General features: G+C 41.4%; 1 protein-coding gene across 4 annotated transcripts in view; it reads left to right on the top strand.

Annotated features, from left to right (window-relative positions):
- The window catches only part of GRIA1 (glutamate ionotropic receptor AMPA type subunit 1), a 527,971-nt gene that overhangs the window by 268,111 nt on the left and 245,689 nt on the right, over positions 1–14,171 (top strand). For all 4 annotated transcript variants that reach the window (XM_086931263.1, XM_086931261.1, XM_086931264.1 and 1 more), the window contains exon 5: positions 6,909–6,962. In XM_086931263.1, the coding sequence (XP_086787389.1) occupies positions 6,909–6,962 (54 nt within the window). The remainder of the gene's footprint in view (positions 1–6,908; positions 6,963–14,171) is intronic.

Below are 14,171 nucleotides of genomic sequence, written 5' to 3'. Positions count from 1 at the left end.
GTATTTACACATTTTATATTAATGGATTTCTTTATTTATTTATTGATGGGTTTTGTCAGCATGGACTAGAATCCAGAGGGTGAAAGATTCAGGTCACAAGTGCTGTACTGTATATGATTTTGATACACTTATAGAAGGTATGATAGGACACTATAAACAACTTGTAAAGCATTGAAATATAAATCAGTAGCATAATATGACTAACATATAAAACAATAAATAGCATGGCATACTCTAGACAGCTGTGTCCCCTGAATATTGAAGATAGAATATTGTGGTGTGGAAATAGACAAAATATCAAAACCAAAATATCGAAAGGTAAATAAGTATAGGTTGTTTATACCTGACTGATCATATATGTACCTTAATGGTATGTATGTCTTCAAGGTATGTAGATGTGGAGTTTGGGATAGTAAATCTACACTTCATCTATATGTAATTACATTTCAATATTTTGGTCTTCACTATTTTTTCCACAAAATTCTTGTTTTACGATATATATAAATACCCTCAATGTTCAGTAGTAGAATCCTCAAGGCAGTACAGGAAACAGTCGAAAATAATGCGGGTATCCATTGATTATAATTCATAAGTAAGACTTCCAAAATCAATGCCTTTGGTTCTCAATTGAGGTCCTTGCAAGTGAGGGGCAGTAAAACATTATGCATTGCTAGTCTTTTTTAAATTTCTCAAAAGAATATAGGGGCCTATTAGCAAGAAATAGCAATATTTTTCGCTAAATGTGGTTAGCGACTTTTTTTTTTATCGCTGGATATTTTAGTGGAGAAAACATGCTATTAGCAACGCTTTTCTCCATTGTGCTAAAATATCCAGCGATAGCGGCAAAATGAGAGAATATCGCTGGAAATCCAGCGATATTCTCACATTAACGCCAATGAGGGCTTAATCTGATAATCCACCCCCATTGACTATACAGGTAAGTCAACTTTTTAGCAGGCGTTAGTTTATAGCGATAATCGTGCTTAGCGCGATTTTTTTATCACTTTGCTTGCCTTGTTAATAGGCGATATCTGTGTTAGCGACTGTTTTCAGCCAAGAACAGGTTGGGTACGCCCACTTTGCATCATGTCATTAGCGATAAATATCGCTGACATGCAAAGCGGGCCCCAAACATGTAGCTATCGCCTAAAAGCTGTGGCTAACTGCTGTTAGCGACAGCTTTAGCGGGAAAAAGTCCCGCTAAAGCGGCGATATTGCCCTTGCTAATATGCCCCATAGTATCTCGACGACCGACAGGATGAAAACACAAACCTTAGGGACACTCCAGGAAAAATAGTTTTTTAGAGACTTTGAAAGACTGAATGATGGAATTCAGTGCTTCAAAACTGCTACTGGCCACATAAGATAGCTAGTTTTTGGCTAGCTATATTTGGGAGTTAGACTGGAGGGCCTAATGGCTAATGCAGGCAATCTATTAGGCACTTTTTGTTGACTCAATAGCGAGCCAGCTCAGTCTGATTAGGAATGGAGAGGTACTATCAAACTATCTTGCGCTGGAGGCCATCTGCCCACTGCATGTAATCCTGAATTGAAAGTGGCCAAGGATAGTGTGGGAATTTCTACAATAAATGGGTTTCCTTCAGCCATGCTGCCATGCTGCCTTCCAAGACTTTTGCAAGGATTGATACATTGTACACTGAGAAGAATCTATTTCGATCTGAGGCTTGTGAGAAAGCGGTTCTAAATAGGTCTGTCTGAAATAGCCGAACTAAAGTGTTTATCTCTTTGAGAAGTGTTGTTGGCATGGGTCCAATGTAATGTGAGCATGCTTTGGTTTTGTTGAAGGTGTTTAGTAGTTCTGATTGAGTCACTTCCCAGAAAAGAAGATCAAGTGGCTTTAGGTTTCTGTAAGATATCATAGTGATTATCGACCATATGTAGTTATGTTGAGGAGAGTTCTACCTTTTAGCACCCTTTCCTTACAAAAGGTGGAGAACCTCTCATATTTTCTGTTGAGTAGCTGGCATTCCCCTCTCGAGGTGGTTGTGTGTAATTCAACACCATCTCACAAAGGTTTTCAAAGTGATTTTTTATGCGTTTTCAGCGTCTATTCTGATAAAAGCTGACTTGACTTCAAAACAGTTTGGTTTCCTATACTTTTCTTGTTCCTCAGTTTTGCTAGGATCAGAGGGGATGATTTTTGAGCCATAAGTTTCATGTAACCCTAAAAGTTTATCTTTGTTTGTGAAGGTGTTTTGAATATCATTGTGCTGGTTATTTTGGATTTAATAATGTTCAGGTTGCTGTGCTTCAATGGTTCCACTTAAGGTTACAGAGCACTAGTTTTCAAGCTTCTTGACTTTTTGGTCAGATGGCACGGAATAAAGACTGGAGGCTATACTACCAACAAGCATGGCAGGGTCATTGTTATTTATGTTCGCATGCATGTATGTAGATGTGTTTCCATTTCACAAATCTCATTAAGAAAGAATGAAGTGCTGAACAGTTGTAAAGCCCGGGGTGTGACTTGTAGTTGTTTACAAACAGAAAGGAAAAGGGGTGCGTTTAGTTTTAGGATTTTAGTGTACCTTGAAATGGTGAGTTTTTGTATCCTCCTGAATTGCAATAAGGTTGAAGCGGTTTGTTTGTGGGCATATTGTTCCAGTGCGTGGCAGTGTAGAAAGGGAAGGTTTGTTATCTGTTTATTTTTTTTCTTCCACCTTTTTGTGTCAAGAATCGAGATGTCATTGCTCTCTGTATAAATGACCAAAAGAGAATAGGCGGGGGATGCACAGCAAAGTTAATAAAGTTTGTACTTCTTTGAAAATAGGTAGATTGAAGGTAGGGTGCTCCACCAGGTGGTGTTTCTGTCCTAACAACGTCGTTGAATGAATTCAGTTAAGTGTCACCATGAAGCCTTGGTGACATCCCTGTAAGTGTGGGCACACCTTTGGTTCTTGTGCAAGCAAGATTCCACAAGAGGTTGATTTTAGAAGTTTTATCCAATATCATCATTAGTTCTCATGATAACATTTTGTATTTCAATTCTTTCACATTCCTTTTTTATGAAAATGTATCATCATTTCAGAACTTCAAATTACTCCAATGCATTTCGGGCTGTCCTCCCTTCATCTGGGAGCTCTACAAATAATTGAGGATACAGCACTAAGTGTATAATACAAACTATATAATTACAAGACAATCTTTGAATGCGCATCATGACTGCTGAACCGGATTTTGGTACCACTTTTGAAAATCCACCCATCTTCGCTTACACCCGCAGTGCCAACTTCAAAGAAATCCTAAACAAAAAGACATCCACTCAAACGAACTATAAAGGCACCAGACCCTGCATGAATTGCGGAAATTGTAACAAAATCATCAGAGGCAATTCCATTAACCATCCAACGAAAGGGAATGAAATAAAGCTAAACGTCAATGCAACTTGTGACACTCAGAATGTCATATATCTAATTAAATGTCCATTTGGTATGATTTACATTGGCAAGACTGAAAGAAAGATCAAGACTCGCATCAACGAGCATAAACCCAATATAAGGATGCAGAATACTAAATCCAATGTGGCGACACATTTCAATGAAACCAGACATAACATCTCACAACTCAAGTTTCTGATTCTTGAGGTTGTCAAAAATGTGAGGGTATTGACAATAACAAACAATTGCTAAGGAGAGAGATTGCGTGGATTTTCAGAATGCAATTCACGAAACCGTTGGGACTTAACGATCGTTTGGAATTCTCCTGCTACTTATGAAACACCCTATTGTGGGTGTAATGTATCTCATACATAATTTCGTTTAGTGCTACAGATAATGATTTTGTCATGCTTACCAATTTTTATTAATTTTCATATAATCACTATCATTATTATTGCTATTAGCCATCTAACTTGTTTTTCCACTTTAGCGTTTTGTTAGTGATTATTCACCCAATATGGCTGCTTGAGAACTACACAACCTAGTCCTTTTTCGATACCCACTTCCTAGTATCCTCACCGTCCCTTTTCTCTATCTACCAGTGCACTTGCTTATTTACACCTTACCCTTCCGGGTTAACACCGCGATTGCCTAATGCCGAACTAACTTTCACGGAGACACCACGCCTACTATCAATTCAGTAAGTCGGCAATACATTGCCACGATGTTTAATGTTTCTCCACTGATATTTAATGTTTTCCTACTGATATTCGGTTAATATAATAAATTCCCCCCTTTTTTCCAATTGCCGTAGGTTCAAATTCTCCAAACGTCGGATGACACGTGAGTGCTCCGGACGCCCACTACATTTATTGCTCTCCGGACCCCCACTACATTTATTGCTCTTAGTCACTTTAAATACTTCCCCTTTTTTTAAACGCTGATCACTTTCTGAAAAACGTCGATCACCTCATGAGCACTTTTCATCACAGTAGTCACCCATTATACTATTGTGTTCACACGCCGATCACGTCGTGAGCACTCCTCACTCCCACATACCTGCATGTTACGCACACGCTCATTCAAAGATAGTCTTGTAATTATATAGTTTGTATTATACACTTAGTGCTGTATCCTCTATTATTTGTAGAGCTCCCAGATGAAGAGCGGACAGCCCGAAATGCATTGGGGTAATTTGAAGTTCTGAAATGATGATACATTTTCATAAAAAAGGAATGTGAAAGAATTGAAATACAAAATGTTATCATGAGAACTAATGATAATATTGGATTAAACTTCTAAAATCAACCTCTTGTGGAATCTTGCTTGCACAAGAACCAAAGGTGTGCCCACACTTACAGGGATGTCACCAAGGCTTCATGGTGACACTTAACTGAATTGCTTCCTGTATGACACTGTCCAGCCGAGACGGTTAACTTTCTGCTGGGCAGGAATGATAGGGGTGTTTTTTCTGTTGACGTTGAAGGTGAGTTAAATTGTCTTAATGATGATGATGCGGGCCTAGAGGAAGGTTCAATGTACTTTTGCAGGACTGGTGTGATGTGGGCACATTTTTAAGGTCTCTGACCTATTTTTAAGGGTCTTAGGTTGGCCAGATGAAACAAAGGGATGAGAAACTGATTGATCAATCAACGGGCATCGGTGACTTTGTGTTAGGCTTCTCTTCAGTAAAATTACGAGGTCTAGATTTGGGGCTTTAGAGAGGGTGGAGGTAATACATACTGTGTTTAGTTTTAATTTCTTAAGAACGAAGACAGCTGTGACACACTTTCCCAGCACATTAAGTTTATTTCTCCAAGGAAGAAACTGTTACACAAGGAGATCGACTTATCAGTTAGGAATCCAAATAGTTGCTCCACAATTGTAAAATGTTTCCCTTGGGAGGCAGGTGATTTGTGATTTAGCAGGAATTGGGACAAACAATTTGATTTCCACTGAAAGACAGTCATATTCAATGAAGTGTTTTATTATTCTCACATTTAAAGAGTTTTTGGGTGTGATTCATAAAGTTAAACTTACACATAGGTGTAAGTTTACAGTTTTTTTGTATTTACAAACCAGGAGTTAATAGTAAGTTTACGACTGTGGAGACTCTGCAGTCGGGCGGAGAACTCCAAACATAAAAAGATAGGCCTGTCCCCTGCACCAACTGAAGGTTGAATCTGTCCAGATGAGCAGGTTACCAAATACTGACAGGACTTTTCTTAACAGTTGTATCTCTCGACCTGAGGTTGTCATTCCTAAACACCAGAGCAGAAGGCTGAGCAAGTAGAATGTCAAGCCATTGGCAATGATGAGCCAAGCTTGGTAGATCCCAGCTTGTGCAGCATTCATGGACATGTGCTCTTGAAAGGACAGTTGCACTGGAAGCCTGAAGAGGACTTTATTTAAGGATTGAACTGAAGACTGGGTTGGTTTTCATGGATGGAGTTCAAAACTAAGGAATAGTCTCCTAACTGTTGTGCTCCTAATAGGTTCATATTTATAATTGATTTCCCATTAAAATCATGTTCAGCAAGTTTTGCATTTAGAGGCTTGCAAAACCAAGCTTTTACTTCCAAGAGTGACAGATCAGCTGGGCCCTCGCAATATTACTGGACTTGTTTTTCTCTCACCTTTTACGCTTGGATGCTTGGATGGATGGATATACATTTGACCTAATACTGCGTTATGTAGAGCAGATGTAAAAATAATTGCACTCTCACACATTTTGTTCTAAAATGCAAAGTTCGCATTCCAGTTTATTGCCAGAGTACAGCAAACCCGACAAGAAAAACACTGCGCTGGCTTACAGACTGCATTTTACAATAATTTTGTGCAGGGATATAACTCCCAGGAGGCCTCTTCCATGAGATGTTACCTCATTACATGAATTTAACTCCTTACATTCTAGTTTTAGTTAAGTACCTTTATTAAAAAAAATGCATATGATAAGCTACATGGAATAAGCCATAATGGTTGCTGCTGAGATGTATGAGCAGCAGCTAAAGTCTGTAGCTGCCCCTGGATAACGAATTCGCTTCTGCGGGTAGGAAGTGTGAAGGTTCTGCAACGGTCTGAGTACCTGTACTATTTAGACCTTGAATGGAGAATATTGGCAGCACTCAGCATTGATAAAATAGTGTTGGTAGCAAACTACTGATACAGCTTGGCAAGGAATCTGTACCTTGGGATTTCGGTTATATGCACTTGTGTCTCTCTCTTTTGAGCACTGGCCACTGCTTCTTGTTATTAATTGTGAGTCCTAAGTTAGAAACTTTTGGAAATCTGGCAAACGGAACACGTTATAAATGGCCATTTGGATCATGTGTGACAAGGGAAAACGCTGAATCACAATCTCTGATCACATTCGTGTAGCCCGAGGTGTCTTCCTCTAAACAGCAAGAGTTGTAACCTGACCATGTTTTGGCCATGGAAGATGTCCACGAGGTTTTTGTCAAAAGTTAGTGACTTAAGACAATTAATCATCTTCCCTCTTCTCACCGACAGATCATCAAAATGGAAAAAAACATCATTGGATACCACTATATACTGGCCAACTTGGTAAGTGTGAACTATTCTTCCATTCTAGTTTCTTCTCCAGAGTTCTTAAAATGTGCTTGCAGGTGGGCTATGTCATCCTGGGAATGTACTTCTTTTTCCAGCCTAGGGTAAAGCCTATCAACAAGCTGCCTCGTTTTGCAATGCTGGATTTTAGACTTATCTTAGTTCTGCAAGTAGCTCAGGGGGGTTTCGTGGTGCTTTCCACTTTCTTTATCCTGTTGTAATGCTCCCACGAGAAACGGTAAATGATGCACTTCGCTGGGAAACCCTTGTGTAGAGGAAACAGGCATGTGTGTGGTCACTGCCCCTTCAGAACTGCATGAAAAATGTAATATATCTGAATTGTTTTGATCAAGTAAGGATTCCTCGAAACCATTGTTTGTATTGACTACTTACTCGCCTGTGTATGCACTGCTAAGTTTAATTTGTGTAGTACTGAACTTGTCAAACAAGGTGAATGTTGTGTTGTTTGTGCAATGTGTTGTTGTTATAAGGACCAGATTAAAGAATGCTGTGCTAGGTTATGTCCATCGCTTCAATAATTGTTGAAATGTTGTTGCGCCTGGGTGTTGAGATCTTAAACACTTTTTGTAAAAGGCTTGCCTGTGTGGTGTTGATCTCTTTAGAACCTGTTGAAATTGTGCTGTGTTTCGGTTCTGTTGACGTCGTAAACAATTGTTGAATTGTTTATTTGCATAGATCCTGATTACTGGGCTATGCACACCTTGCATATTGTCTTGTTTTGTTTATACCTCCACCGACCGCATGGCTTTCTCTCGCAGGAGATCTGGTTCAAGCAGGAATGTTTTGCTTTACCTGTGATAGGCATGTGTCATGTGTGTAGCACGAGCAATGTCCATTATGTACAGGACTTGAGTCGGGTACCACGCGGGTGGACGGCGTCCCCCCACTTATTTTACGGGGGGGACACTGTCCCCCCTGCCAAACAGCTGGACTTCACTCTTTTACCTCTCTGGGACGAGGAGCTTGGCACCTTTCGTGACGTCACTTCCGGTGACAGCGTCCCCGCACTTCTTTTTTTACGACTTGTGCCCTGATTATGTAAGACATGCAGTAAAATGACAGGGTAAAGTGGACCCTCATGAGGGAAGATATGAGAGGCCACTCATGCTCACGGTTTGAACGTTTGAATATTCACGCGGAGACCCGCCCTCATGCAGCGCGGCACAAGTACAACTTGTAGCTCTTGCAACAATTACACATGGGAGGATACAATTACAAAACCTAGCCCCCATATAGTTGAACTGCCAACACATTGATGGTGCTGATGTCTTAAGAAAATACTCGAATATGATTGTGTTTCTTGTGCGGACCTCTACGTCTTGAGTAAATAGTGCTGTTTCAGGTTTCTTTGGGATTATGCTTCCCTTTATGTTACTTCGGAGTGCAGAGACATTTGTAAGCCTCTTGGTACTTTGGTGAATTATCCAGTGGTGATTAGTTTAAGAACAAGACAGGCCTTTCTTGCTTCCCTAAATGCAAAAGGGTAACAAGTGGCTCACGTATCTGGGGAAAGCGAGTCCCAAAGATTTGGTGCCACGACCAAAAATGTCCAATCTATCTCTTCTCCTTTAAGTTTTTTGTTCTAAATGCTGTCACTCTAATTAGGTGCTTCTTCCCCTTTCTCATTTTGAAGTGCTTTCTCCTTAAAGATTTCCATTTTTTTTAATTTCTAGCCTTTTCTCAGTGGAAAGTACCTCAGTATCCTTTTCCCAATGAATGTTTTCACCTCACTCTCTCTCCTACATCCGCAGCATCAATTTATCCTGCCCTGTTCTTCCCTCATTCAACTTTATGCTTTCACACATCTAAGGGCACATTTGTAGGTTCAAACACCTTCCTCGGTTACTGCTCTCTTTGCACCTTGCAGCCTCTCACTTGCACCTTTGCATTTGCTTACATCCTCCTACTGCTGCACCGTGGTGGACCTCCTCACCCTCAGCGCTGCAAGTGCCCTGCTTGTTCTCTTTTTTTCATGCCTTGTGTGTGGGCAGCTGACATCCAGCCTGGTTCTGACTCGGCCCGAGGCTCTTTAGGGCGCTCAAACAATAAACAAGCCAAGCCGAGCTGAGAAAGAGGGACTGACTTCTCCAGCTATGGCATGGTTCAGAGAGGGGTGGAATCGAGACTGGAGAGGAAGAGAATGGACAGGGGAGAGGAAAAGAGAGGGCAGACAAAGATGGGCAAGTGTCGAGATGGGGCAGGGCAGAGAGGGAGATGGGTGATATCTGAGAAAAATACCGAAATAAATGAGACAGAGGAAGTGAGAGACGGAAAAGGGGTAGAAAGAGCAAGGGGGTAAAGGCACTCCATGGAAGATGGGTGATACTGTGAGAGCGGGCGTGAAAAACATGCAGTGTTGTGGCAGAGTCAGTAGCGTGTCCTGTGACTTAATGTGACTGCCTGCCACGGCCTTCCCCTGGATGTATGACGTTACAACGCATACTTTTACAACACATACTGTTAAAACACATTTTTTACAACGCAACATCCATTACAACGCATTCCATTACAATGCATGCAATTACAACGAATTTTTAAAAGCTACTTTTACAACGCATTCCATTACAATGCATACTACCTTTACAACGCATACCATTACATTGAATGTATGGTAAGTATTGGATAGTGTAGGGGTAAAAATGACTATTCTAACTCCAAAGGGTGCTACAGTAGGGTAAGTGTTGGATAGTGTAGGGGTAAAAATGACTATTCTAACTCCAGGGGGTGCAACAGTAGGTTAAGTGTTGGATAGTGTAGGGGTAAAAATTACTATTCTAACTCCAGGGGGTGCAACAGTACGTTAAGTGTTGGATAGTGTAGGGGTAAAAATGACTATTCTAACTCCAGGGGGTGCAACAGTAGGTTAAGTGTTGGATAGTGTAGGGGTAAAAATGACTATTCTAACTCCAGAGGGTGCAACAGTAGGGTAAGTGTTGGATAGTGTAGGGGTAAAAATTACTATTCTAACTCCAGAGGGTGCAACAGTAGGGTAAGTGTTGGATAGTGTAGGGGTAAAAATTACTATTCTAACTCCAGGGGGTGCAACAGTAGGTTAAGTGTTGGATAGTGTAAGGGTAAAAATGACTATTCTAACTCCAGAGGGTGCAACAGTAGGGTAAGTGTTGGATAGTGTAAGGGTACTATGCGTTGTAATGGTATGCGTTGAAATGGTATGCATTGTAATGACTGCATTGTAATGACATGCGTTGTAGTGGTATGCGTTGTAGTGCCATGCGTTGTAATGGTTGCGTTGTAAAGGCATGCGATGTAATGGATGTTGCATTGTAAAAGTTTTGTTGTAATGGTAGTGTGTTGTAAAAGTTGCGTTGTAAAGGTTGTTTCTCCATTCCCATATCCACTAATGGATCAGTTTGTCGTTCCACCCATTTCCACGTCTTCCACTTCTCCCTAACCCCCACCCCAGGCCTGTCACAGCATGACAATGTTGTGCAGGCTTGACTAAAGCTTTGGCTCTAAGAGCCAATCCGGACCCCTGGCTTTGCTCTGTCTCAGCTCCAACCACAGATTCTCTGGCTTGAACACCACTGCTTGTCCCTGCACTGGTTATTGTGTCACCCGGAAGAGCTTTCCAGGCATTTAGAGCATTCAGGTTTACTTTATGTACATCCCTTCTGTGCTCTTTTTTCCATCTTTTTCAAATAGTTTTGCACTGCAAAATGTTGAAGCCCGAGGCTGAGCTCAATAATTTATATTCCTTGAAATTGTACTTTTGCTCAACCTGAAACTAATTTAGGTTTCAGAGATTAAAGCAAATGTGAGCATATCTCTCAGCACCTATCTACAAGCAGGCTGTGGTATGAATGTTGATTTTCATATAAGAGAGACAGACATCCTCGCCTACAGAGAATGCTTTTAGTTAACAAGTACGGGAGGGTGGAAGACAAAAATATTGAGAATTTTAAGATAGAAAAATCAGAAACAAGCCCTAGTATTAACTTTCAATGCTAGAGAGTCCATTCATTATCCAGCGTGGTGTCCAGAATCTTTGAACCTTTCTGAGGACAGCAATTGGAAGGCATTACTTAGTCCGACAATGAGGAATCCCACACTTGTCGAAGCAAAAATGTGTGCATCTCAAAAAAATAACTTTGTAATATAATACGATGTCTCAACTTTTGTCGATCACAACGATTTTTTTAAAATAGGGTGCCTTGATTCTGATGAACTGTAAAGAATAGGCAAATGAATGTTGTGTTGATAGAGAAATTAAGGAGCGGTTTAAATAATCAATGCTTTGTGAAATAATTGTGGTGTGTTTTCCCCTTTGAAGACCATATATTCAGACATATGCATCAAAGTAAATACAGCTCGCAAATGGGCAGATTCTCAGAATCTGCCCCTTTGCTCCCGGTATTTTTGCATTTGGGATTCATCATCCCAAATGCAAAAATCGCAATTTAAGGAATCTCTAAATTGAGATTCCTTCAATTGTGATTGCATTTAAGGAATCCCAAATTGAGATTCCTTAAATGCAATGCATGAAAGTCAAAAAAATAGCGAATTCGCTAATAGGAGTAGCAAATTACCATAAAGTTGAACTTCATGGTAATTTGCTAAAACTTTGAAAAAAGTACTTTTGTGCATTTTTCAAAGTTTCATGTTGCGCACACACATGCCCTTAGGCATGTGTGTGTGCAACATATGTGCAGAGATCAATTTCAGAGGTTCAACAGGGTGTCATTTTGACACCCTTGCACCCTTGAAATTGCATGAGCAATTTGAGAGTACCTACTGGTACTCGCAAATTGCTCATGCAATCTCCAATACATTCCTAAAGGCCTGTAGGCCCATAGGAATGAATGGGACAGCATTCCCTAATTGCGACTAGCAATTTGCGAATAGCAATTAAGGAATGTTTAGGAATCGCTATTTTAATAGCGATTCCTACATGCATAGGCTTTTGCTATTCCTAAATAGCGATTCCTTAGAAATCGCTATTTAGGAATAGCAAAAGGCTACGTTGATGCATCTGCCAGATTGTTATATGTAGGCTAATTTAGACTGTTCGCATTGATAAGCTAGCCTTAAATGCACGTTTGCCTCTGCGTAGGCCGCTAAAGAACCCATTTCTCAGATGTGCGTCTTGCATGTATGTGGTGCACTGAAAATAGCTTCCTTGCAGAAGGAGCATTACCCTTCATCAGACGTCCTGAGATTAAGAACCAGTTGAGAAAGCGTTAAACATGTGAGAGCATAACACACTGAACCGTTATTTGAGGCCTGTGCAGGCAGGGTGTACAGGAAACCTGAATACAGAGATTTGGAGGTGTGCGCATGGCAGGAAGTAGCACGGGGTGCCCGCCAGGCGGTGCCCGCCTCTGTGGGCCTCAAGGTCAATACAACAAGCAGGGTCCAGTGGCCGGTGGCCGTCTCTGAGGGACATTCACACATGGGTGAGTTTTCTCGCCACTGAAATAAATTTCTGGGACAGGCAGGATCTCTTTGGAAAGGCCCAGAAGTTGGTTTTATTCTACCCCCGATCCCCCCCCCCCCTCCCCTCTCACTTGCTGATCCGTGGAGAATGGGAAACACTTCGGACACTTGGCAAGATAGAACAATACAGGTGTGGAGGCACACACAAGGCACAGCACGACTGTGTGTGAATGTGGGAGCACAACAGGTCTGCGCCCCGTATGCATGCTAGTGAGAGTGAATACACAACAGGTCTGCACCCCGTGTGTGCTACTGAGTGTGAGAGCACAACATGTCTTCTTCGTGTGTGCGCGCAAGGCAGTGCATGAGCACAGCACGTCTGCGTGTGAATGTGAGAGCACAGCAGGTCTGCACCCCATATGTGTGCTAGTGAGTGTGAATACACAACACGTCTACTCACTGAGTGTGAGAGCACAACGCATCTTCTACCCATGTGAGCGCTAGTGAGTATATGAGCACAATATGTCTGCGTGTGAATGTGAGAGCTGACAGGTCTGCACCCCGTATCTGTACTAGTGAGTGTGATTACACAGCAGGTCTGCTCACTGTGTGTGCTACTGAGTGTGAGAGCACAACAAGTCATCTTAAGGTGTGCGCGCTAGGGAGTGTATGAGCACTTTACGTCTGCATGTGAATGTGGGAGCACAACAGGTCTGCACCCCGTATGTGTGCTAGTGAGAGTGATTACACAACAGGTCTGCTGACTGTGTATGCTACTTAATGTGAGTCTTTCTTTACAAAAAGAGAGAGTTTCCCTTGTGCCAGAAAGGACTGGGAAGTACAGAATGTAAACAAAAAGAGATTTCCTTTCTGTGCAAACCACTATCAGACTCTAAGCCTTACCAACCAATTAGAATGAGACCTGAAAAATATACCTCAACAACAAAACTATTAAAATATTTGTTTCGATTTTATTAAAAACCGGCACATAATGCCAAACATATCATGATCATTATACACATATAATATAAAATACACAAAAAAGCTGATTCTTGTTACATAAAATACAATTTATACATATCAATCAATTGTAAAGTGGTCCTTATGTCGACGCGTTTCGGTGTCTTGATCTTTTTGTAAACACCTTCCTCAGGACAGGTAGATAAAATTAAAACATTTGGAATCTGCAAACAAATACATACAGTTAATATCACTTAGAGGTTATATATTCCACCTATCTTTCGTCTTAATGTGAGAGCACAACATGACTGTATGTGAATGTGAGAGCACAAAAGGTCTGCGCCCGTATGTGTGCTAGTGAGTGTGAATACACAACACGTCTGCTCACTGAGTATGCCACTGAGTGTGAGAGCACAATGTGTCTTCTCCCCAAGTGAGTGCTAGTGAGTGTGTGAGCACAACACGTCTGTGTGTGAATGTGAGTGCACAAGAGGTCTGCACCCCTTATGTACGCTAGTGAGTGTGAATACGCAACAGGTCTGCTCCCTGTGTGTGCTACTGAGTGTGAGAACACAACACTTCTGTGCGTGGGTGTGAGAGCTCCCCGTGTTCGTGCTAGTGAGATCACAACACGTCTGCCCCTCCCCCATGTGTGCTAGTGATACAGGTGTCACCAGACTACTTCCTATCTATCGGTGGTATTCGCTTGTGCATTCACAGTACACAAAGATAACTCACCCTCCCTGCTGTGCCTGGACTGAGGTGGGTGAAAGGACACCCGCTGCCCGCTGCACGTGGAGCGTGATGCCAGGAACAGATGTGGCCATCAAA

This window comes from Lissotriton vulgaris, chromosome 7 (assembly GCF_964263255.1).
Source record: "Lissotriton vulgaris chromosome 7, aLisVul1.2, whole genome shotgun sequence".
Lineage (NCBI taxonomy): Eukaryota > Metazoa > Chordata > Amphibia > Caudata > Salamandridae > Lissotriton > Lissotriton vulgaris.
Note: the sequence above shows the minus strand (reverse complement) of the source record. Positions and strands in the feature narration are given on the sequence as shown.